Below are 17655 nucleotides of genomic sequence, written 5' to 3'. Positions count from 1 at the left end.
ATGGTATATTCAATATTCTTCGCCAACACCATAATTCAAAGGCATCAATTCTTCTTCAGTCTTCCTTATTCATTGTCCAGCTTTCACGTGCATATGAGGTGATTAAAAATACCATGACATGGGTCAGGCGCACCTTAGTCCTAAAAGTGACACCCTTGCAGAGTTTAAATTGCAAAATTTTTTGTTTTCTTTATTTTTATTGTGATTTAGGTGAAAGTTTACAGTGCAAATTATTTTCTCATTAATCAGTTAATACACAAATTGTTTTGTGACATTGGTTGCCAACTGCACAGTGGGTCAACACTTTCCCCATCTCTACCCCAGGTTCCCTGTTTCCATTTGTCCAGTTTTCCTGCCCCTCTCTGCCTTCTCATCTTTGCTTTTGGGCTGGTATGTCCATTTAGTCTCGTATAAGTGATGAACTACGATGCACGTTCCTCACGTGTGTTATTGCTTCCCCCATAAACCCCTTTGCTGTCAAGTCAATTCTGACTCCTAGCAACCCCACAGAACAGAGTAGAACTGCCCCATAGGGTTTCCAAGGAGTAGCTGGTGGATTCAAACTGCCGATCCTTTGGTTAGCAGCTGAACTCTTCACCATTACACTACCAGGGTTGCTGTTTACCCTATAGACCCGTCTAATATTTGGCTGAAGGGTGAGTACTGAGTTAAAAAGATGTCTGGAGGCCATACTTTTGGGGTTTCTCCAGTCTCTGTCAGACCAGCAAGTCTGGTCTTTTGTGTGTGTGTGTGTGAATTTGAATTTTGTTTTACATTTTTCTCCTACTCTCTCCAGGACCCTCTATTGTGATCCCTGTCAGAGCAGTTGGTGGTGGTAACCAGGCATTATCTAGTTATTCTAGGCTCAGTCTGCAAAGGCTGTGGTAATTGAGGTCCACTATTCCTTCAGACTAATCTTTCCCTTGTGTCTTTGGTTTTCTTCATTCTTCTTTGCTCCAGACAGGGTGGGACCAGTGGAGTCTCTTAGATGGCCACTCACAGGCTGTTAAGACCCCAGATGCTACTCACCAAAGTCGTATATAGAACATTTTCTTTATATACTATGTTATGCCAATTAAGCTGGATGTCCCAGAGTTAGATGCCCCCTGAGACCGTGGTCCCCAGCCCTCAGCCCAGTAATTCGGTTCCTTGAGGAGTTTGGATGTGTCTTTGGAGCTTCTGTGACTTTGCCCTGGTCAGCTTGTGCTGACTTCCCCAGTATCGTGTACTGTTTTATCCTTCACCAAAGATACCACTTATCTACTTATCTAGTTAGTGTTTATCCCTCTCTACCCCTCCCCTTCCTCTTAAACATCAAAGATTTTTTTTTTTCTGTGTGTAAACCTTTTCTTGAGTTTTTATAATAGTGGTCTCATGCGGTATTTGTCCTTTTGTGATTGACTTATTTCACTCAGCATAATGCCCTCCAGATTCATCCATGTTGTGAGATGTTTTGCAGAATCATCATTGTTCTTTATCGTTGCATTCTATTCCATTGTGTATGTACTGTCGTTTGTTTATCCATTTATCTGTTGGTAGGCACTTAGATTGTTTCCATCTACATGCTACAATGAACATGGATGTGCACGTGTCTATTCATTTGATGGCTCTTATCTCTCTAGGAATATATGCTAGATGTATATTAGGTTCTGAGGTCAGGTAGTGCGAGGCCTCCTACTTTGTTCTTCTTCTTCAGTAATGCTTTACTTATCCGGTGCTTCTTCCCTTTCCATATGAAGTTAACGATTAGTTTTTCCAACTCGTTATAAGAATGCTGTTGATAGTTGGATCAGGATTGCGTTGTATTTATAGATTGCTTTGGGAAGACTCAATGTTTTCACGATGTTGAATCTGCCTATCCATGAGCATGGTATGTTTTTACATTTATGTAGGTCTCTTTTGGTTTCTTGCAGTAGTGTTTTGTAGTTTTCTTTGTATAGGTCTCTTACATCACTGGTTAGATTTGTTGCTAAGTATTTTATTTTTTCAGAGGCTCTTATAAATGGTATTGCTTTCTGATTTCCTTTTCATGGTTCTCTTTATTGGTGTATAGGAATCCGACTGATTTTTGTATGTTTGTCTTGTATCCTGCTACTCTGCTGAATCTTTCTATTAGTTCCAGTAGTTTTCTTATGGAGTCTTTGAGTTCTCTACATACAGTATCACATCATCCACAAATAGGGATAGTTTTACTTCTTCTTTACCAATTTGGATGCCCTTTATTTCTTTTTCTTGCCTTATTGCTGTAGCTAGGACTTCCAGCACAATGTTAAATAGGAGTGGTGATAAAAGGCACCCTTGTCTTGTTCCTCTTCTCAGGGGGAATGTTTTCAGCCTCTCTCCGTTGAGAATGATGTTCTGTGTTGGTTTTGTATAGATGACCTTTATTATGTTGAGGAATCCCTTCTATTCCTATTTTATTGAAAGTTTTTAGCAGGAATGGGTGTTGGACTTTATCAAAAGCCTTTCCTGCATCAATTGAGATGATCATGTGATTGTTTTAATTATGTGGTGGATTATGTTGATTGCTTTTCAAATGTTGAATCATCCTTGCATACCTAGTATGAATCCCACTTGGTTGGGGTTTTATTATTATTATTTTTTATATGATGCTGAATTCTATTTGCTAGAATTTTTTTGAGAGCTTTTGTGTCTTTATTCATGAGAGATACTGGTCTGTAATTTCTTTTTTTTGTGGTATGTGCCTGGTTTTGGTATCAAGGTTATGTTGGCTTCATAGAATGGATTCAGAAGTATCTGTTCCTTTTCTATGTTCTGTAATAGTTTGAGTAGTACTGGTGCAAGCTCTTCTCTGAATGTTTTATAGAATTCTCCAGTGAGGCCATCTGTGCCAGGGCTTTTTTTTTTTATTACCTTTTCAATCTCTTCTCTTGTTTTGAGTCTATTCAGATTTTTGACCAGTTTGTGTTAGTTAAGGTAGGTAGTGTGTTTCTAGAAATTTGTCCATTTTCTCTAGGTTTTCAAATTTGTTGGAGTACAGTTTTTCATAGTACTCTGTTATGATCCTTTTTATTTCAGTTGTGTCTGTTGTAATGTCCCCCATTTCATTTCTTATTTGGGTTATTTGTGTCCTCTCCTGTTTTTCTTTTGTCAGTATGGCCAGTGGTTTGTTGATTTTGTTGATCCTTTCAGAGAACCAGCTTTCAGTTTTGTTGATTCTTTCTATTGTTTTTCTATTCTCTATTTCATTTATTTCTGCTCTGATCTTTATTATTTCCTTTCTTCTGGTGGCTGTGGGCTGCTTTTGCTGTTCTTTTTCTGTTTGTTCAGGTTGTAGGAGTAATGTTTTGATTTTGTCACTTTCTTCTTTTTTTGATGTGTGCATCTATTGCTATAAATTGATCTCTGAGCACTGCCTTTGCTGTGTCCCAAAGGTTTTGGTATGATGTATTTTCATACTCATTTGATTGTAGAAATTTTTTGATTCCATCTTTGATTTCTTCTATTACTCAGTGGTTTTTAAGCAAGGTGTTACTCAATTTCCGTATTTTTTCCCTTGCTCTTCCTGTTACTAATGTCTACTTTTATGGCATTGTGATCAGAGAAGAGGCTTTGTATTATCTCAGTGTTTTGGATTTTGTTGAGGGTTGCTCTGTGGCCTAAGATGTGGTCTATTCTGGAGAACATTCCATGTGCATTGGAAAAGAATGTGTACCTTGCAGCTGTTGGGTAGAGCGTTTGATATATTCTATGAGATCAAGATTTTTTTTGTGGCCTTTAGATCTTCTGTATCTTTGCTGAGTTTGTTTTCAGATATTACGTCCTTTACCAAGAGTGGTGTGGTGAAGTCTCCTACTATTATTGTGGAACTGTCAATTTCTCTTTTCAGTGCTGTCAGAGTTTGTTTTATGTATTTTGGAGGCCTGTCACTGGGTGCATAGATTTTTAGTATGGTTATGTCATTGGATTGCCCCTTTAATCATTATATAATGTACTTCCTTGTGTTTTATTGTGTATTTTGCCTTAAAGTCTATTTTATCTGAGATTAGTTTTGTTACTTCTGCTCTTTTTTGGTTGCTGTTTGTTTGATATAGTTTTCCATCCTTTGATTTTTAATATATTTATGTCTTTATGTCTAAGGTGTGTCTCTTATAGACAGCATATTGATGAGTGGGTTTTAAATCCATTCTGTCACTCTGTCTCTTTATGGGTGCATTTAAGCCGTTTACATTCAGTATGATTATCGATAGGTGTGAGTTTATTGCTGTCAGTTTGTAGTGCTTTTTTTTGTGGTGCTGAGGTTTTCTTTGTTCCTCTTACTCTTCTGTGCTCAGTTCTTTTTGTTTGTGGAATTTTTTTTCATTTATTTTGTTATTATGTATTTTTTGTTTACTGAAACTATGCTTTTCTTCTTTATTTTTATGAGTAGGTTTGCTAACTTTCTTTGTGGTTACCTTGAAATTTTCCCTTATCTTCCTAGGTTTGAACCAGTCTTTCATTACTCGATACCTTGACTTCCTCTCCATTTGGAAGTTCTATACCTATACTGTTTACTCCCCCTTTTATTGTTCTAACATTGTCATCATTTACAAATTGACATCTCTAGTTCCCTGTTTTAAGTCTTTAAGTTTTTTTTATCCTTGAGAGTTCATAACCTAGGTCAGTATCTGATTACTGGCCTGTGTTGTACATTTAGGTTGCTGTCTGATGTTGTTGGTTCTCTAACCAAAGGACCCCTTTAATAATTCTTGTAAGTTTGGTTTGGTTTTTACAAGTTCCCTTAAATTCTTTTTTTCTGGAAATGTCCTAATTTCACCATCATACTTGAGCAAGTGTTATGCAGGATATGTTATTCTTAGTTGGCAATCTTTTTCTGTCAAGGTTTTATATATGTCATCCCATTGCCTTCTTGCTTGCATGGTTTCTGCCAAATAATCAGAGCTTAGCCTTATTGTTTCCCCTTTGTATGTGACTTTTTGTTTTTCTCAAGCTGCTCTCATGATTCTTTGTCTTTGGTTTTGGTAAGTATGATTATGATATGTATCGACGACTTTCTTTTGGGGTCTGCCCATATGGGCTTCATTGAGCTTCTTGGGTGGTCACTGTTTTTTTTTTTTTTTTTTTTAATTTTTTCTATTATACTTTAAATGAAGGTTTACAGAACAGTTTCTCATTAAACAGTCAGTACGCTTATTGTTTTATGACATTGGTTAACAACCCCACGACATGTCAACACTCTCCCTTCTTGACCTTGGAGGACCTTTTTTTGGTGAAAAGATACATAGCCAATACATTTCAAAAGTTTCTACATGTACAATTCAGTGACATCAATTACATTCTTCCAGTTGTGCTGCTATTCTTACTGTCCTTTTCCAAATTAGTCCATCACCATTATCTTCAACTCACTGCACGCTAGACTTCCCATCAACCCTTTTGAGTTGCTGTTAGTCAATTTGATCTCACACAGATAATTTTTTTTTTTTGGTACCTTAGATGGTTTACAGAACAAATAGTTTCTCATTAAACAGTACATGTATTGCCCTATGACAATGGTTAACAACCCCACGACATGTCAACACTGCCCCTTCTCAACCTTGGGTTCCCTATCACCAGATTTCCTGTCCCCTCCTGCTTTCTAGTCCTTGTCCCTGGACTGCTGTGTCTCATTAGTTCCGTTTTGTTTTATGAGGCTGTTCAATCCCCGGTGAATGGTGAACTTCCAGAGTGACTTCACCACTGACCTAAAAGGGTGTCCGGGGCCATACTCTCGGGGTTTCTACAGTCTGTCAGGCCAGTAAATCTGGTCTTTTTTTTTTGTGAGGTAGAATTTTGTTCTACATATTTTTCCAGTTCTGTCCAGGACACTCTGTTGTGATCCGAGTCAGAGCAGTCATTGGTGGTAGCCAGGCACCATCTAGCTGTACTTGACTCAGTCTGGTGGAGGCCGTGGTAGCTGTGGTCCATTAGTCCTTTGGACTAATCTTTTCCTTGTATCCTGTTCTCTTCATTCTCCCTTGCTCCCGAAGGGGTGAGACCAATGGAGTATCTTAGATGGCTGCTCACGGGCTTTTAAGGCTGCAGACACTATTCACCAAGGTAGAATGTAGAACATTGTCTTTATAAACTGTGTTATGCCAGTTGAGCTAGATGTTCCCCAAGACCATAGTCCCCACAGTTGGGTGGTCAGCTTTTCATCTTTCATAATATTAGGCAAGTTTTCTGTCAGCAAATCTTCAGTGATCCTCTCTGTTTTTTCCATTTTTCTCTCCCCTGCCCTGTTCTATAACTCCAATATCTTGCAAATTTTTGCTCTTGATTGTATGCCACATAGTTCTTAGGTTTTCTTCATTCTTTTCTCTGATTTTTCCTCAAACAAAATGGCATTGATGGATTTGTCTTCAATTTCACTGATCCTGTCTTCCATTGTTTTAAATTTGCTCCTAAACCCTTCTGTTGTGTTTTCCATTTCTGAAATTTTGTGGTTTATCTTCTGGACTTCTAGTTGCTGTTTTTGTATGGTTTGTAATTGTTTATTCATTTTTATATTTTGTTTTTGTATTCTTTTCCTGAATTCTTCCTTTGCTTTTTCTGTGTTTTCCTTGATTTTAGCTGTTTTGGTTGGTTTTGTCTGTGTTTTCCATGATTTTGTCTATACTTTCCTTGATCCCTTTCTTAATCTCTTGAAGAGCATTGAATATTAGACTTTTAAATTCTCTATCAGGTAGTTCCAGTGCCTTTTCTTCTGCCAAAAAATCACCTGGTCCTTTATTTTGGTCACTTACCAGAGCCATCTTGTCCTCTTTTTAAATATGTTTTGATACTGTCTGCTGTGCCCAAGAGATTCAGGGTATTATTTTCTTTGTTTATTGATGTAGATTCGTTTGTTTTGTCCAGCTTTTTTGTTTCGGTTATATCTGGGCAGGTGGGCTGGGCATGCTTTGTTGTTTACTTGTCTGTGGTCACGATAGTTGTTACCGCCTTGTCCGGGTGTTTAGGGGCAGTCGCTCAGTTATGGTGCAGCAGGGCAGGTCCAGTATGAGGGGAAGGGGTGGAAATGGGTTGTTTGCAGCGTGAACCAGGTCCGGGCTGGGGGCTGGAGTGGGGCCTATGGCAGGGCAGGCCATTTTCCCTTGGGATCATGGGGCCTGGCGAGGCAGGGCCCGAGCTGGTAGGAAGAGGACCAAGGGTCTGGGCTGGTTCCCCTCAGGGACACAGGATGTGGCAAGGCGGGGCCTGAGTTAGGAGGGAGGGGTCTCGTGGTCCAGGCTGGTTCCCCTCAGGGCGGTGGAGCATGGTGACACAGGAGCTAAGCTGGCCAGGGAAGGCATGTGCGTCCAGGCCAGTTCCCCCCAGGGCTGCAGAGCATGGCTGTGTGGGGCCCAAGCTGGCTGGGAGGGTTGTGGGGGTCCCGGCCAGTTCCCCTCAGGGCTATGGAGTGTAACAATGCGGGGGCCAAGCCAGCCGGGAGGGGTCTGGGGGTCCGGGCTGCTTCCCCTTGAGGCTGCAGAGCATGGCAACTCAGGGGCCAAGCTGGCTGGGAGGGGTCTGGGATGCACCTGGTGGGGCTGAGGAGAAAGGCAGGAGGGGGGCAAAGGCAGGGGCAGAGGGGGCTAGATGGAGGAGGGCAATAGAGGGAGTTAATACTGTGGTTCTCGAAAGTTGGGGCTGCTGGGATGGGGCGTTTCTTGCCACTATTCCTAGAGGGGTTGGGGTTGTAGGAGTGTGCTCCTTTGGTTACTAGGTGAAAGAATCTGTGCTCCTCCTTGAGCTGCAGCCAGCAAATATGGTCTTACTTACCTTTGGGTGTGTCTGCACCATACCTCCATCTCCTATTGGGAATTCCATGGAGGTGCCTTTCTGTGTGGGGGGGTTGTTGTCTTTATTCCAGGATGGCCAAGCTGAGTTACGCCATTTGGCTGGGAATCTCCACTCTGTATCTCCACTCCTTTGCCATTTTCTATCAGTTTCTTCTTCTCAGTGGCTTCCAATCTTATACTTTATCCCTGCATTTAAGGTTCAGGGTTCCTGGATTGATGTCTGTATCTGTTTTACTTGGTTTTTCAGGTCTTTGTTGCAGCAGGATGGCTTAGTGCATCTGACTAGTCCGCCATCTTGGCTCTGCCTCGCAAAATATTTTGAGAACTTATTAGATCATGGAGTAGGGCTATTTATTTGCTTGTTTGGTATTTTTGTTTTTTGGTTTTGTTTTATTCTGTTTTAATGGAAAGACAGTATAGAAAATGCTGCCTTGAAAAGGTGTTAAATTATTTACATGAAACTATTGTGAATAGGAAAAAAATCAACACCAGCATCCTCGACAAGAAATTTAATAGGAAAAAAATATAACCAGAATATTATTTTTAAATTAAAAAAAAAAACACTTAAAATTTCATTACAGTAGATCTGAATATTAATATATCCATTATAAAGACATTCTTTGAGTATGTAGGAAAATACTTTGTATTGTGCCCAATAGTGTTTATACTTGGTGTACTAATCTGAGAGTCAGTATTTCCGGGTTGTCTTTTGTATGCTAATTTGCTGAAGAGCCTTGGACAAAGTCACTTAATCCCTTTGGTTTGGGGCTGCTGAGTTAATCTTTTTTCAGTATAGAATGGGGCTAATGCACTAACCCAGATTATCTGAAGTAATCTTAGATAATTTAAATACTAGGTATATAGTTTAATGATGATAATTATAATGAAATTATAATTTTTCCTGCCCATCAGTGGTGATAAAGTATTTTAACACTCATCTATCGTTGCAGACAAGCATGAAGCTAAATTAAAAGGAGTAATATATTTTCAAGCCATTGAAGAAGTGTATTATGATCACCTGAAGAATGCTAATAAGGTAAACATTGATTTTTTATATTCCTAGAATTTTAAACACATAGTTAAATTGGGGAAAAGATGTTTTTGAATTCTAAGCAATTTGGGTTTGTTTTTCTGGCATAGTGGATAGATACGATCAGAGTGGTGCCAGAAAAGTAAATATAGAAGTACCAGGGATAGCTGAAAAAGAGGCATGGAGAAGTGAGGAAATCTTCTGGGCCTATTGGTTTGGGGGATTCTGCAGAAAGACTCCTTTTTAGTGTTCTAGCAAGAAGCTACTACAGGTAGTCCCCAACTTACAATGAGGTTACATTCCAACGACTGTCATAAGTCAGTTCTGACGGAAGTCGAATAGTTTTTTTTTTAGTTTACGTTATTTCCTTTTATTATCAGTATCTTTGTAAATCCAATCTTTATTTGTCTTTGAACATTTGCAAGTGAACATCTGAGGATGATAACATCAGCAAATTACTCACTACAATATTATATGTAGTATATATTACTAACAATAAGATGTACCAGAAGGAAAAAAAAAGCAACAAAACAACAAAAACCGGACATTCATAAGTGCGGTTCATTGGAACTTGAATATGTCGTAAATCGAGGACTACCTGTACATAGTTATGAGGCAGATCATGAAGAAGGCTCTTAGGGCTAAGAATAACAGCTACTATGTTTTGAGCATCTACTATCAGCCAGGTATCCTGTTAGAGCTTCACCTATTGACTGCTAGGAGGACTGGGGAACTCTCTGAAAGATGTCTTGTGCAGAAAGGTCAGAAAGATAGTCAAGACTGAGAAGGGTGTTGGGGGCTGGAGGATGGGTGATACTAGATAAAAAGTAATGCTTACATTGATTTCTATAAATGGGAATTTTTAAAGAGGAAGAAGTCTTCACATATGTCTTATGTCATTTAGCGTTCTAATTTCAAGAGGTTTGTTTTACATTCTTCTTCTTTTTTTATTTTTAGAGTCCAAATCCATTACTCACTTTTAGTGTCAAGACACAAGACAGGATCTATTATATGGTGGCCCCATCACCGGAAGCCATGCGGATCTGGATGGATGTTATAGTTACTGGGGCAGAAGGTTACACTCACTTCTTGTTGTAGTGAATTGGGTCAACAGTTCACTTCAGGGCATACTGCAATAATCTCTTACAAGAATGAAGCCATATTCAATCCTAGATGGAAATACCCAACAAACCTACCGCTTTAACTGTGTATAAGTAGAACGGTTTTCATATTAACAAGAAGTCATCTATAATAGAGGAAGAAGGGCTTTTAAGTCAAAGCTTGATCATAAATAGCAGAAGAATTGAAGCACCTATGAGAAAGAAAACACTATTTTGATAAATAGCATCACTTACAGGAATATTTCTTGCAAACTTTTTTTATTTTTTTCAATCAATTGTTGGTTTTGGAGAAACAAACTAAATAGTTTACAGAAATGTCTGTATGCATTTGGAAATATAAAATTACTTTAGCACCCTAATCATTAACATTAGCATGACTATTTTGATATTCAACTGGCTTTTTAAAAAGTCGCATTTTGCTAAAGGTGATTTTATAAATATAAGTAAAGACTTGGGTGGTGGGAGGGGAATATATTTAGGAGGAGATTTTGCCTTAATTTTTGAAGACCACACCAAAGCCAAACACTTGGCCTGATTTCTGTTTAACGTCAGTAGTTTCCAGTGATTAACTGCATTTAGAAACATTCTGCCTTATAAACTGGAATTTTGATGCCACATCAGGTGCCCACGAAGTTGACTTTGAAGAGTCACCACCAGCATAAGCTGCTGTACACATACAGCAAACTATTCTATGTAAGAGAAGAAAGAACAAAAAGCTGTGTGTTTTAGAAAGAAGCAGTCTTAAACATTCTGTCATATTGGGCAGTTTTAAATAAAAAGAATATTTAGTGTTAGGAGCTTGTTTTGCCAAAGGTTTCTCCTTTTCCAGTGCTAAGAATAAAAGCAACCAATAGCTGATTTCCCTTGGCTTGTCTGATCTCTTGGTTGTAGAGCACACCTGTTAATTGCAGTATCACATGACATAAGTATGAAATCAGAGCTCTGTTTCTACCAAAGAACAGATCAATCAGTTTGCAGGAGTGGTGTAGTTCTATCGAAAGGCAAATGAAATTCAGCTTAGCATTGTCTGTAGTGTACCATTTTATTATGTATTTCTTCACAACTAGCCTTTGGTTTTTAGAGTTAAATTAATTTTTTGTTGAACAAAATGACTTCAGGCAAGTTCTTTTTATAATGGTTTTCCAAATGCCCTTTACACTGGTTTATCTTGTGTGTGTTTGTAAGAATGAATGTACTCTTTCCTAAAAGGAGGCAATAAATAGAAGTAGAAGACAATGACCTTACTTACTAGTTCAATGTGACATGATTAGATTTGAAGTCTCTCTCTAGAAACTCTTCGTCAGGCCTGAGCACCATTCTTTTTTTTTTTTTTTTTTTTTAATTTTTAGGGTAGTTTGCATACATGTTGCCAATAATAAGATTTTGCAACTGGATGACCAGTATTTTACTTGAAAGTGCAGGACAAAAATTACAATTGGAGAAGACATTTTAACAGTCTGTTTTATTTTTTCCATAGATCACTTCTGTACCCTGTAGTGATCTAAGAGAATAAAATGCAGTCACTAAAATTTTATTGGTTAATGTAAAGATGTGACTTTTCTATACTGTACTTTGCATTTTCACACAATTGTAAAGGTATTCTAATTAACTTTATATCTTGCATGACGTAGTAAGCTTTTAAATACACGTGTTAAATATGTTGAATTTGGGTTAAAATGTTGACCCGATTTCACATTTAAAAATAAACTCATCCCTCAGGTGGAAGTTACCTGTAAGTAACATTATGGAGCAAAATCAATGATAGAATCTAAATAAAGATTGTTCTGTGTTAACATCATGATTTGTAGTCTTATTGTTTTTGTTTCTTTTTTGCAAGGATGCACTTATTACTGGGGATTGAAGGACCATGTGTACTTACCCTTCTGTCTAACAGAAAAATAAACATGATGCAACTGTGAAGTAAAGCTATGAGACTTTATTTGGTGGGGACCTCATTTGTCTCCCTGAACCAAGGTAGCAGATTTCAAAGAGAGAAACTGCTGTCCACAATATGTCCTTTCATCCTTTTGTGTGTTAATGAAGGCAAACTTGAAAGCGTACCCAGAATAGAAGAAAATTTGTCTCCTTCAAGCCCATCACTGTCAGTAGAAGCATCTTGGCCACAATTTTTCCTGATTTGTTAGGCTGATAGCTATGGATAGAGAAAATGATTCATGGGTTTCATGTTTTTCCCACTATGATGACAAGTCAGATTGTTCGTTTTGCCGCACAGAAGATGACAGGAAACCTTCAAAAGTAAAGGAGAAAAAAGGGAAAGAAATGATTGAGAATATTTGCTATTATCCAAATCTATAGGGCGAAGTGTTTATTGTTAGGATATAAGGACAGTGAGGTGACATGCACTGGGTATCACCACGATTTAGTCCTTCTGGAATCTACAACAGGCTTCACGGAGAGCTAGCAAAATAGCTCAGCAACTTTTGGGATATGACCTGAAATCAGATGGCTGCCCTTGCTATATATTTCTGGCATTACACCTGCCAAGAAAGATTTCTTCAGTGTTTTGCCATTATTCAACTTTTTCACTGTGGTCCAGCTGGACAGGTTCTCAAGACTCCAGAGACATACTGACTTCTCTGGATCCAACATTTGCCTTTAACTTTGGCACATATCGCTGCTCCAAAATATATGACCAAGATGGTAAAGTGGCTTTACTCCAGGGCTATATACTGATTCTTCCCACTTCCATCATGGCCAAGGAAGTGACCCCGGAACAGACCTGAATTTTTAAAATATGGGTGAACCGGAACCATAACCAAAATGGGAAGAATTACAGGTGGAAGCCCTGCTCGAAACTTAATCTCCGTCTTAGAAAACAAGGGCAGTGTATGAGTTGCATAGCAACCAAATCTCTTGCCCGTCGGATTTTGCACAGAGTCAGAAACAATGGTGCCCCGATCAAAGATGGCCGTCCACCATGCCGATTTTAATGTGTGTCACTCTCCTCAGTCCTGGCAATAATACAGTCTTACACATCAGGCTCCTGAGAAGGTTCACTATGCCTCTTCCAAGTCTCCCGTTCCAGGTCTTTGACCTGTAATTTTTGTGGCCAAGAGATTCTTATACAATAGATCTGGGAAGGGCAGTTGAGCTAAAAGTCTTCATATAATAACTGATGAGCACCTAGGTTTAAAAAACCAGTGACTCAGGAGGGATAAATGCCCTACTATGTTGGTTTGGCAGTGTTGTTTTTTAATGCTCAGACCTGTACCTTCTCTGGTGTAATATACGTCAGTCAAGTAGGTTCCTGGCTAATTTGATCCCTGGAGCTCCCGTGGCTTATCAGCCCAAACTGTAGATCTTTGTCAGCCCGTCGGCCTGCCTACCATCTCTTATTAACTGCTACCTGTTTCCAACTTCTCTCATTCTCAATTTATCGACAAAATGCTTTGTGGCCATTGCTTGGACAAGAAGCCTCTTTCAGTCCTAGCTGTAATGGGAATAACTAGGATGCTAACTGAAAAGCTTGAAAGTTAAAGTCCACATAGACACCTCAGAAGAAAGGCCTGGTGATTTGTCTTAGGCTGGGTTCTCCAGAGAAGCAAAACCAGTAAAGCGTATAAATATATGTATATATATATAGAGAGAGAGAGAGAGAGAGATTTACATCAAGGAAATGGTACATGTGATTGTAGAGGCTGGAACATCCCAAGTCCGTGGATCAGGATAGAGGCTTCTCCTTATTCACATAGCTGCAGGGGCTGGTGAACCCAGGACTGGCAGGTTGGAGAGCAGGGCTCTTGCTCACAGGCTGTCAAGATAGAGGAATCCCAAGATTGGCAGATAAGCTGGTAGCTCAACTCCCAAGAACCAGAGGTCAGATGAACAGGAGGTAGTTCCAGGATCCAGAGAGGGCAAAAGCCAGAACGTCTGCTTATATTCGGATGCAGGCGACTCGCCCAAGGAAACTCCCTTTCAATTGATTGGCTACTCGCAGCAGATCCCATCATGGGGGTGATCACATATAAACACTGAGAATCATAGCTCAGCCAAGTTGACACACAATCTTAACCATCACATGATCTGTTTTTGAAAAATCAGCCAACGAAAACTCTATGGATCCCAGTTCTATTCATGGAGTCACCATGGGTTGGAATTGACGCTATGGAAACTGGTAATACTAATAATGGCTAATTTTTGCCAATCTGATAGGTGCAAAAATTCACTTTTTTTAAATCACTGAGGTTGTGCATCATGTCTGCTTATATGAATTGTCTTTTGTAAACTTTGGCCAATTTTATTGTAATTATGTATTTTTTTCTTATCATTTCTAGGAACAGGCTTAATTGGAAGTATTAAGACTTTGTTACCTAGCTATAAAATCTGTTTTTCTAGGCTCTCGTTTGACTTAATGTACCTTTTGCCATTCAAAAAATTTAAATTCATATACCATCAAATACATCCTTTTTTTCTTTATGATTTTGGGGCTTCAAACCTTGCTTAAGAGAGTCCCTCCCATCCCCAGACTATACAAATAATCTCGTAAAATTAATTTTAATCCTCTGTTTTATTCTTCCTTTGAGACCCTTCTTGTATCTGGAAATTATTTTCGTATATAGCATGAGGCAGGAGTCAGAATAATTCAAAATTCAGGCATATACATACGGAAAAAATGGAAAAGTGGTGGGAGACGGCGGCGAGTGTCGGATTCCACTCCAGGTATTTGAACACGCAGGATTTAGGTTAGATCCTGGGAGCATTTCCCGTGCACGCTGAGACAGCCAAGAGGTCACCGCGTCGTGCGCTTCCGCTCCCCAGTGTCCCTGGGAAGAGGAGATGGTTTCCTATCCAGGAAGGCTGGGGAACGGTTCCTGTCCTGGAATATCTAACAGCCAACTGAGAACGTAGCCACTCGGGACCACTCAAAGCACTCCAGGCTGTCACAGGCAAAAACGTTCTATGACAAGCGCAAAAAGGTGAAAGAGCAACGATCCTCCGCGCATGTGCGTTCTCCCCAAGCTGAAAATGGTACAGGGGCTCTTTAGCAAGTTCCACCTTCTAGCCGATGACGCATGCGCAGCCTGCGTGCCCGTGCACGTCCCCCTTCTCTGGAGGACTTTGTGGGGCGCAGGGGCGGCTGGGAAGATGGCGGCCCGGGTACCTTGTTGGAACTGGGGTTGGGCGGCTGTCTCTTTCGGCCCCCACCGAGGCCTCAGCGCCTTACTTGCACGGAAGCCCGGACGGGCGCCACGGTGGCTCCCAGGTCAGTATCTGAAAGGCAGGAGTAGGACGCGTCCTCTCGAACATCCTAAGTTCCGTCATTTTCTGTCCAGTGCGTTTTTGGCGCCCTGTTCAAAAATGCACTTCCCCTTTTCTCAGCACCCCAATTACAGGCACTTTCAACAGAGGAGAACTCTGCTGCAGGTTAGGGACATCCTCCAGGGCTGCCCTCCTTGCTGGCCTTTTGTGCTAGGCGCTTTAAGAAGCAGTTGCTCTCTGCCTGCCTCTTCTGCCTTAAGGGCCAAATGGGAAATATTAACATGTGCGTTCAATGCGTTTGGTTGATTCGTTGCCCTGTTTTTGCTTTTTTTCATCTGCAGGTTCTAAAGTTTACAGATCGTGACTCTGTGTTAGGATGTTCAGACCTGACCTTTGACTTGAGGTGACTTACAGCATGAGACATTTTCTTTGTACAAGTGTAGACGCCCTTGTCAAGCCAAATTTCTAGTTTTATCTTCTCCATGCCCCACTCAATGAAAGCACATCATTCCTCTACAAAGAAAACTAGAATTTGGACCAAAAACCAGAGAACTTGAATATTTCTTTTATCTTGTGTTTGAGCCCTACCTCTTCCCCCGAGTTGCATATAGTCTGTCGTTCTGAATTATGTCCTTTTATTTATTGGCTTTCTGTTAGGCAAAAAAATAAAAGGATATAATTTTGACAGTTGTCAGATGCATGGTGTTTTGAATGGGAATTCATGTCGTTTCAGATACACTTTGTTTTGAGTTAATATTTTTAAACTTACATAATCATTCTTGTTGTTAGGTGCCATTGAGTGGATTTGGACTTACAGCGACCCCGTGTGACAGAGTAAAACTGCCCCATAGTGTTTCCTAGGCTGTAATATTTACGGGAGCGGGTCACCAGGTCTTTTCTTTCAGGAGCCGCTGGCGGATTCCAACCACCGACCTTTGGGTTACCAGTCAAGCACTTAACCATTGCACCACCGGGGCTCCTATAATTAACTTACATTTAATTGTACACAACCCAAAGGTGTGTTATACATAAGTCTCCACTAGAGAAGTACGTCACTTCCTTAACTAGAGTATAATACTCCTTCATTTATTTAGCAAACATTCCTTGAGCACTTATGCATCAGGCTTTGAACTAATCCTTATGGTACAAAGATATTTTATGGATATAATGTTAAGAGTATGTCCACTTACAACCGAGATTAAATAAATTGTAATTGTCTTGGGAAATTCCTTTGTTGGGAGGTAATAGCTAGAAAAGACAGGAAGGTTTTTTTGAGTGCTGAGCTAAGGGAATTGGGAAATGAATGTTTTTGCTGGTAGAATCTGCCAACATTTATAATGCATGCATCATAACTGGCCCTAGTAGCCCTGTTTTTCACTAAAAGTTTGAAATTTGTCATATTTCTGTATACATGGTAACCTTAAAACAGCTTTACATGTGAAAGGGATAGCTTTAAGGCCTACAATTAAGTTAAAAAAAGAAAAAAAATCAACTTCTTAAATCCAAAATGGGGAAAACTTTAGCAGCTCACGTGGAAGGGGCTAAGTTTTAGTTAACCACAAAAAGTGGAGGAAGGCTCCACTTAATATAAAAAAAGCGATTTGCTAGTCCAGTAAAAAGAAAGGACTGATGGTGCCCAGCTACCACCACTGACTGTTCTGACTGGGATCACAACACAGGGTCCCAGACAGAGCTGGAGAAAAATGTAGAAGAAAATTCTAACTCACAAAAAAAAACCAGACTTACTGGCCTGACAGAGACTGGAGAAACTCTGAGAATATGGCCCCTGAACACCCTTTTAGCTCAGTAATGAGGTCACTCCTGAGGTTCACCATTCAGCCAAAGATTAGACAGCCCCATAAAACAAAATGAGACTAATGGGGCACAATAGTCTAGGGACAAGGACTAGAAGGCAGGAGGGGACAGGAAAGCTGGTAACAGGGAACCCAAGGTTGAGAAGGGACAGGATGTGTCATGGGGTTGTTAACCATTGTCATAAAACAATATGTGCACTGTTAAATGAGAAACTTTTTGTTCTGTAAACCTTCATCTAAATAAAGTACAATAAAAAAATTAAAAAAAAAAAAAAAGGACTGTGAAACAATTTTTTTTAAAAACCCCACTGCCATTCCAACTCATAGTGACCCTAGAGGACAGAGTAGAACTGCCCTATAGGGTTTCCAAGGAGCGGCTGGTGGATTTGAACTGCTGACCTTTCAGTTAGCAGCCTTATCACTTAACCACTGCACCACCAGGGCTCCAAAAAGGACTGTAAGGAAATATATAAATCTGATGTCTTTGGAGGGAGAAGGTGGGATTATAAATGACATGAAAAAAAATCTTTATACTCTTTTTTTAAGAACAAGTATTGATTTTATAGGTGGGGAAAAAAAAACTAAAAAAAATGAAACTTACTTAGAGTACTTTATAAGGTACACCAGTTGTACTGTTGGACTCATATTACACTAAAATTTGTGTGTACTGTTCACAGAAAGCCAAACCAACA

At 39.7% G+C, this 17655-nt stretch overlaps 2 protein-coding genes and 1 long non-coding RNA gene across 5 annotated transcripts in view; 2 read left to right on the top strand and 1 right to left on the bottom strand.

The window, feature by feature from the left end:
* The window catches only part of PHLDB2 (pleckstrin homology like domain family B member 2), a 173454-nt gene extending 162731 nt beyond the window's left edge, over positions 1–10723 (top strand). For both annotated transcript variants that reach the window (XM_012554759.1, XM_004373693.3), the window contains exons 17-18: positions 8729–8814; positions 9766–10723. In XM_012554759.1, the coding sequence (XP_012410213.1) occupies positions 8729–8814; positions 9766–9906 (227 nt within the window). In that variant the 3' untranslated portion in view covers positions 9907–10723. The remainder of the gene's footprint in view (positions 1–8728; positions 8815–9765) is intronic.
* An 877-nt stretch (positions 10724–11600) lies between these two features.
* LOC111820095 (uncharacterized) lies at positions 11601–14680 on the bottom strand. The gene is made up of 2 exons (XR_002823624.1): positions 14556–14680; positions 11601–12177 (listed from the first exon to the last, which is right to left on the bottom strand). It is a non-coding gene; the product is annotated as an uncharacterized LOC111820095 (long non-coding RNA).
* The window catches only part of ABHD10 (abhydrolase domain containing 10, depalmitoylase), a 25805-nt gene continuing 22815 nt past the window's right edge, over positions 14666–17655 (top strand). Inside the window, exon 1 of one of the 2 annotated variants that reach the window (XM_023728902.1) lies at positions 14666–15153. In XM_023728902.1, the coding sequence (XP_023584670.1) occupies positions 14892–15153 (262 nt within the window). In that variant the 5' untranslated portion in view covers positions 14666–14891. The remainder of the gene's footprint in view (positions 15154–17655) is intronic. The other variant, XM_023728903.1, reaches the window with a different exon arrangement.

Source organism: Trichechus manatus, unplaced genomic scaffold (assembly GCF_000243295.1).
Source record: "Trichechus manatus latirostris isolate Lorelei unplaced genomic scaffold, TriManLat1.0 scaffold00026, whole genome shotgun sequence".
NCBI classification, from domain to species: domain Eukaryota; kingdom Metazoa; phylum Chordata; class Mammalia; order Sirenia; family Trichechidae; genus Trichechus; species Trichechus manatus.
This window is presented reverse-complemented; position numbering and strand designations above follow the sequence as displayed.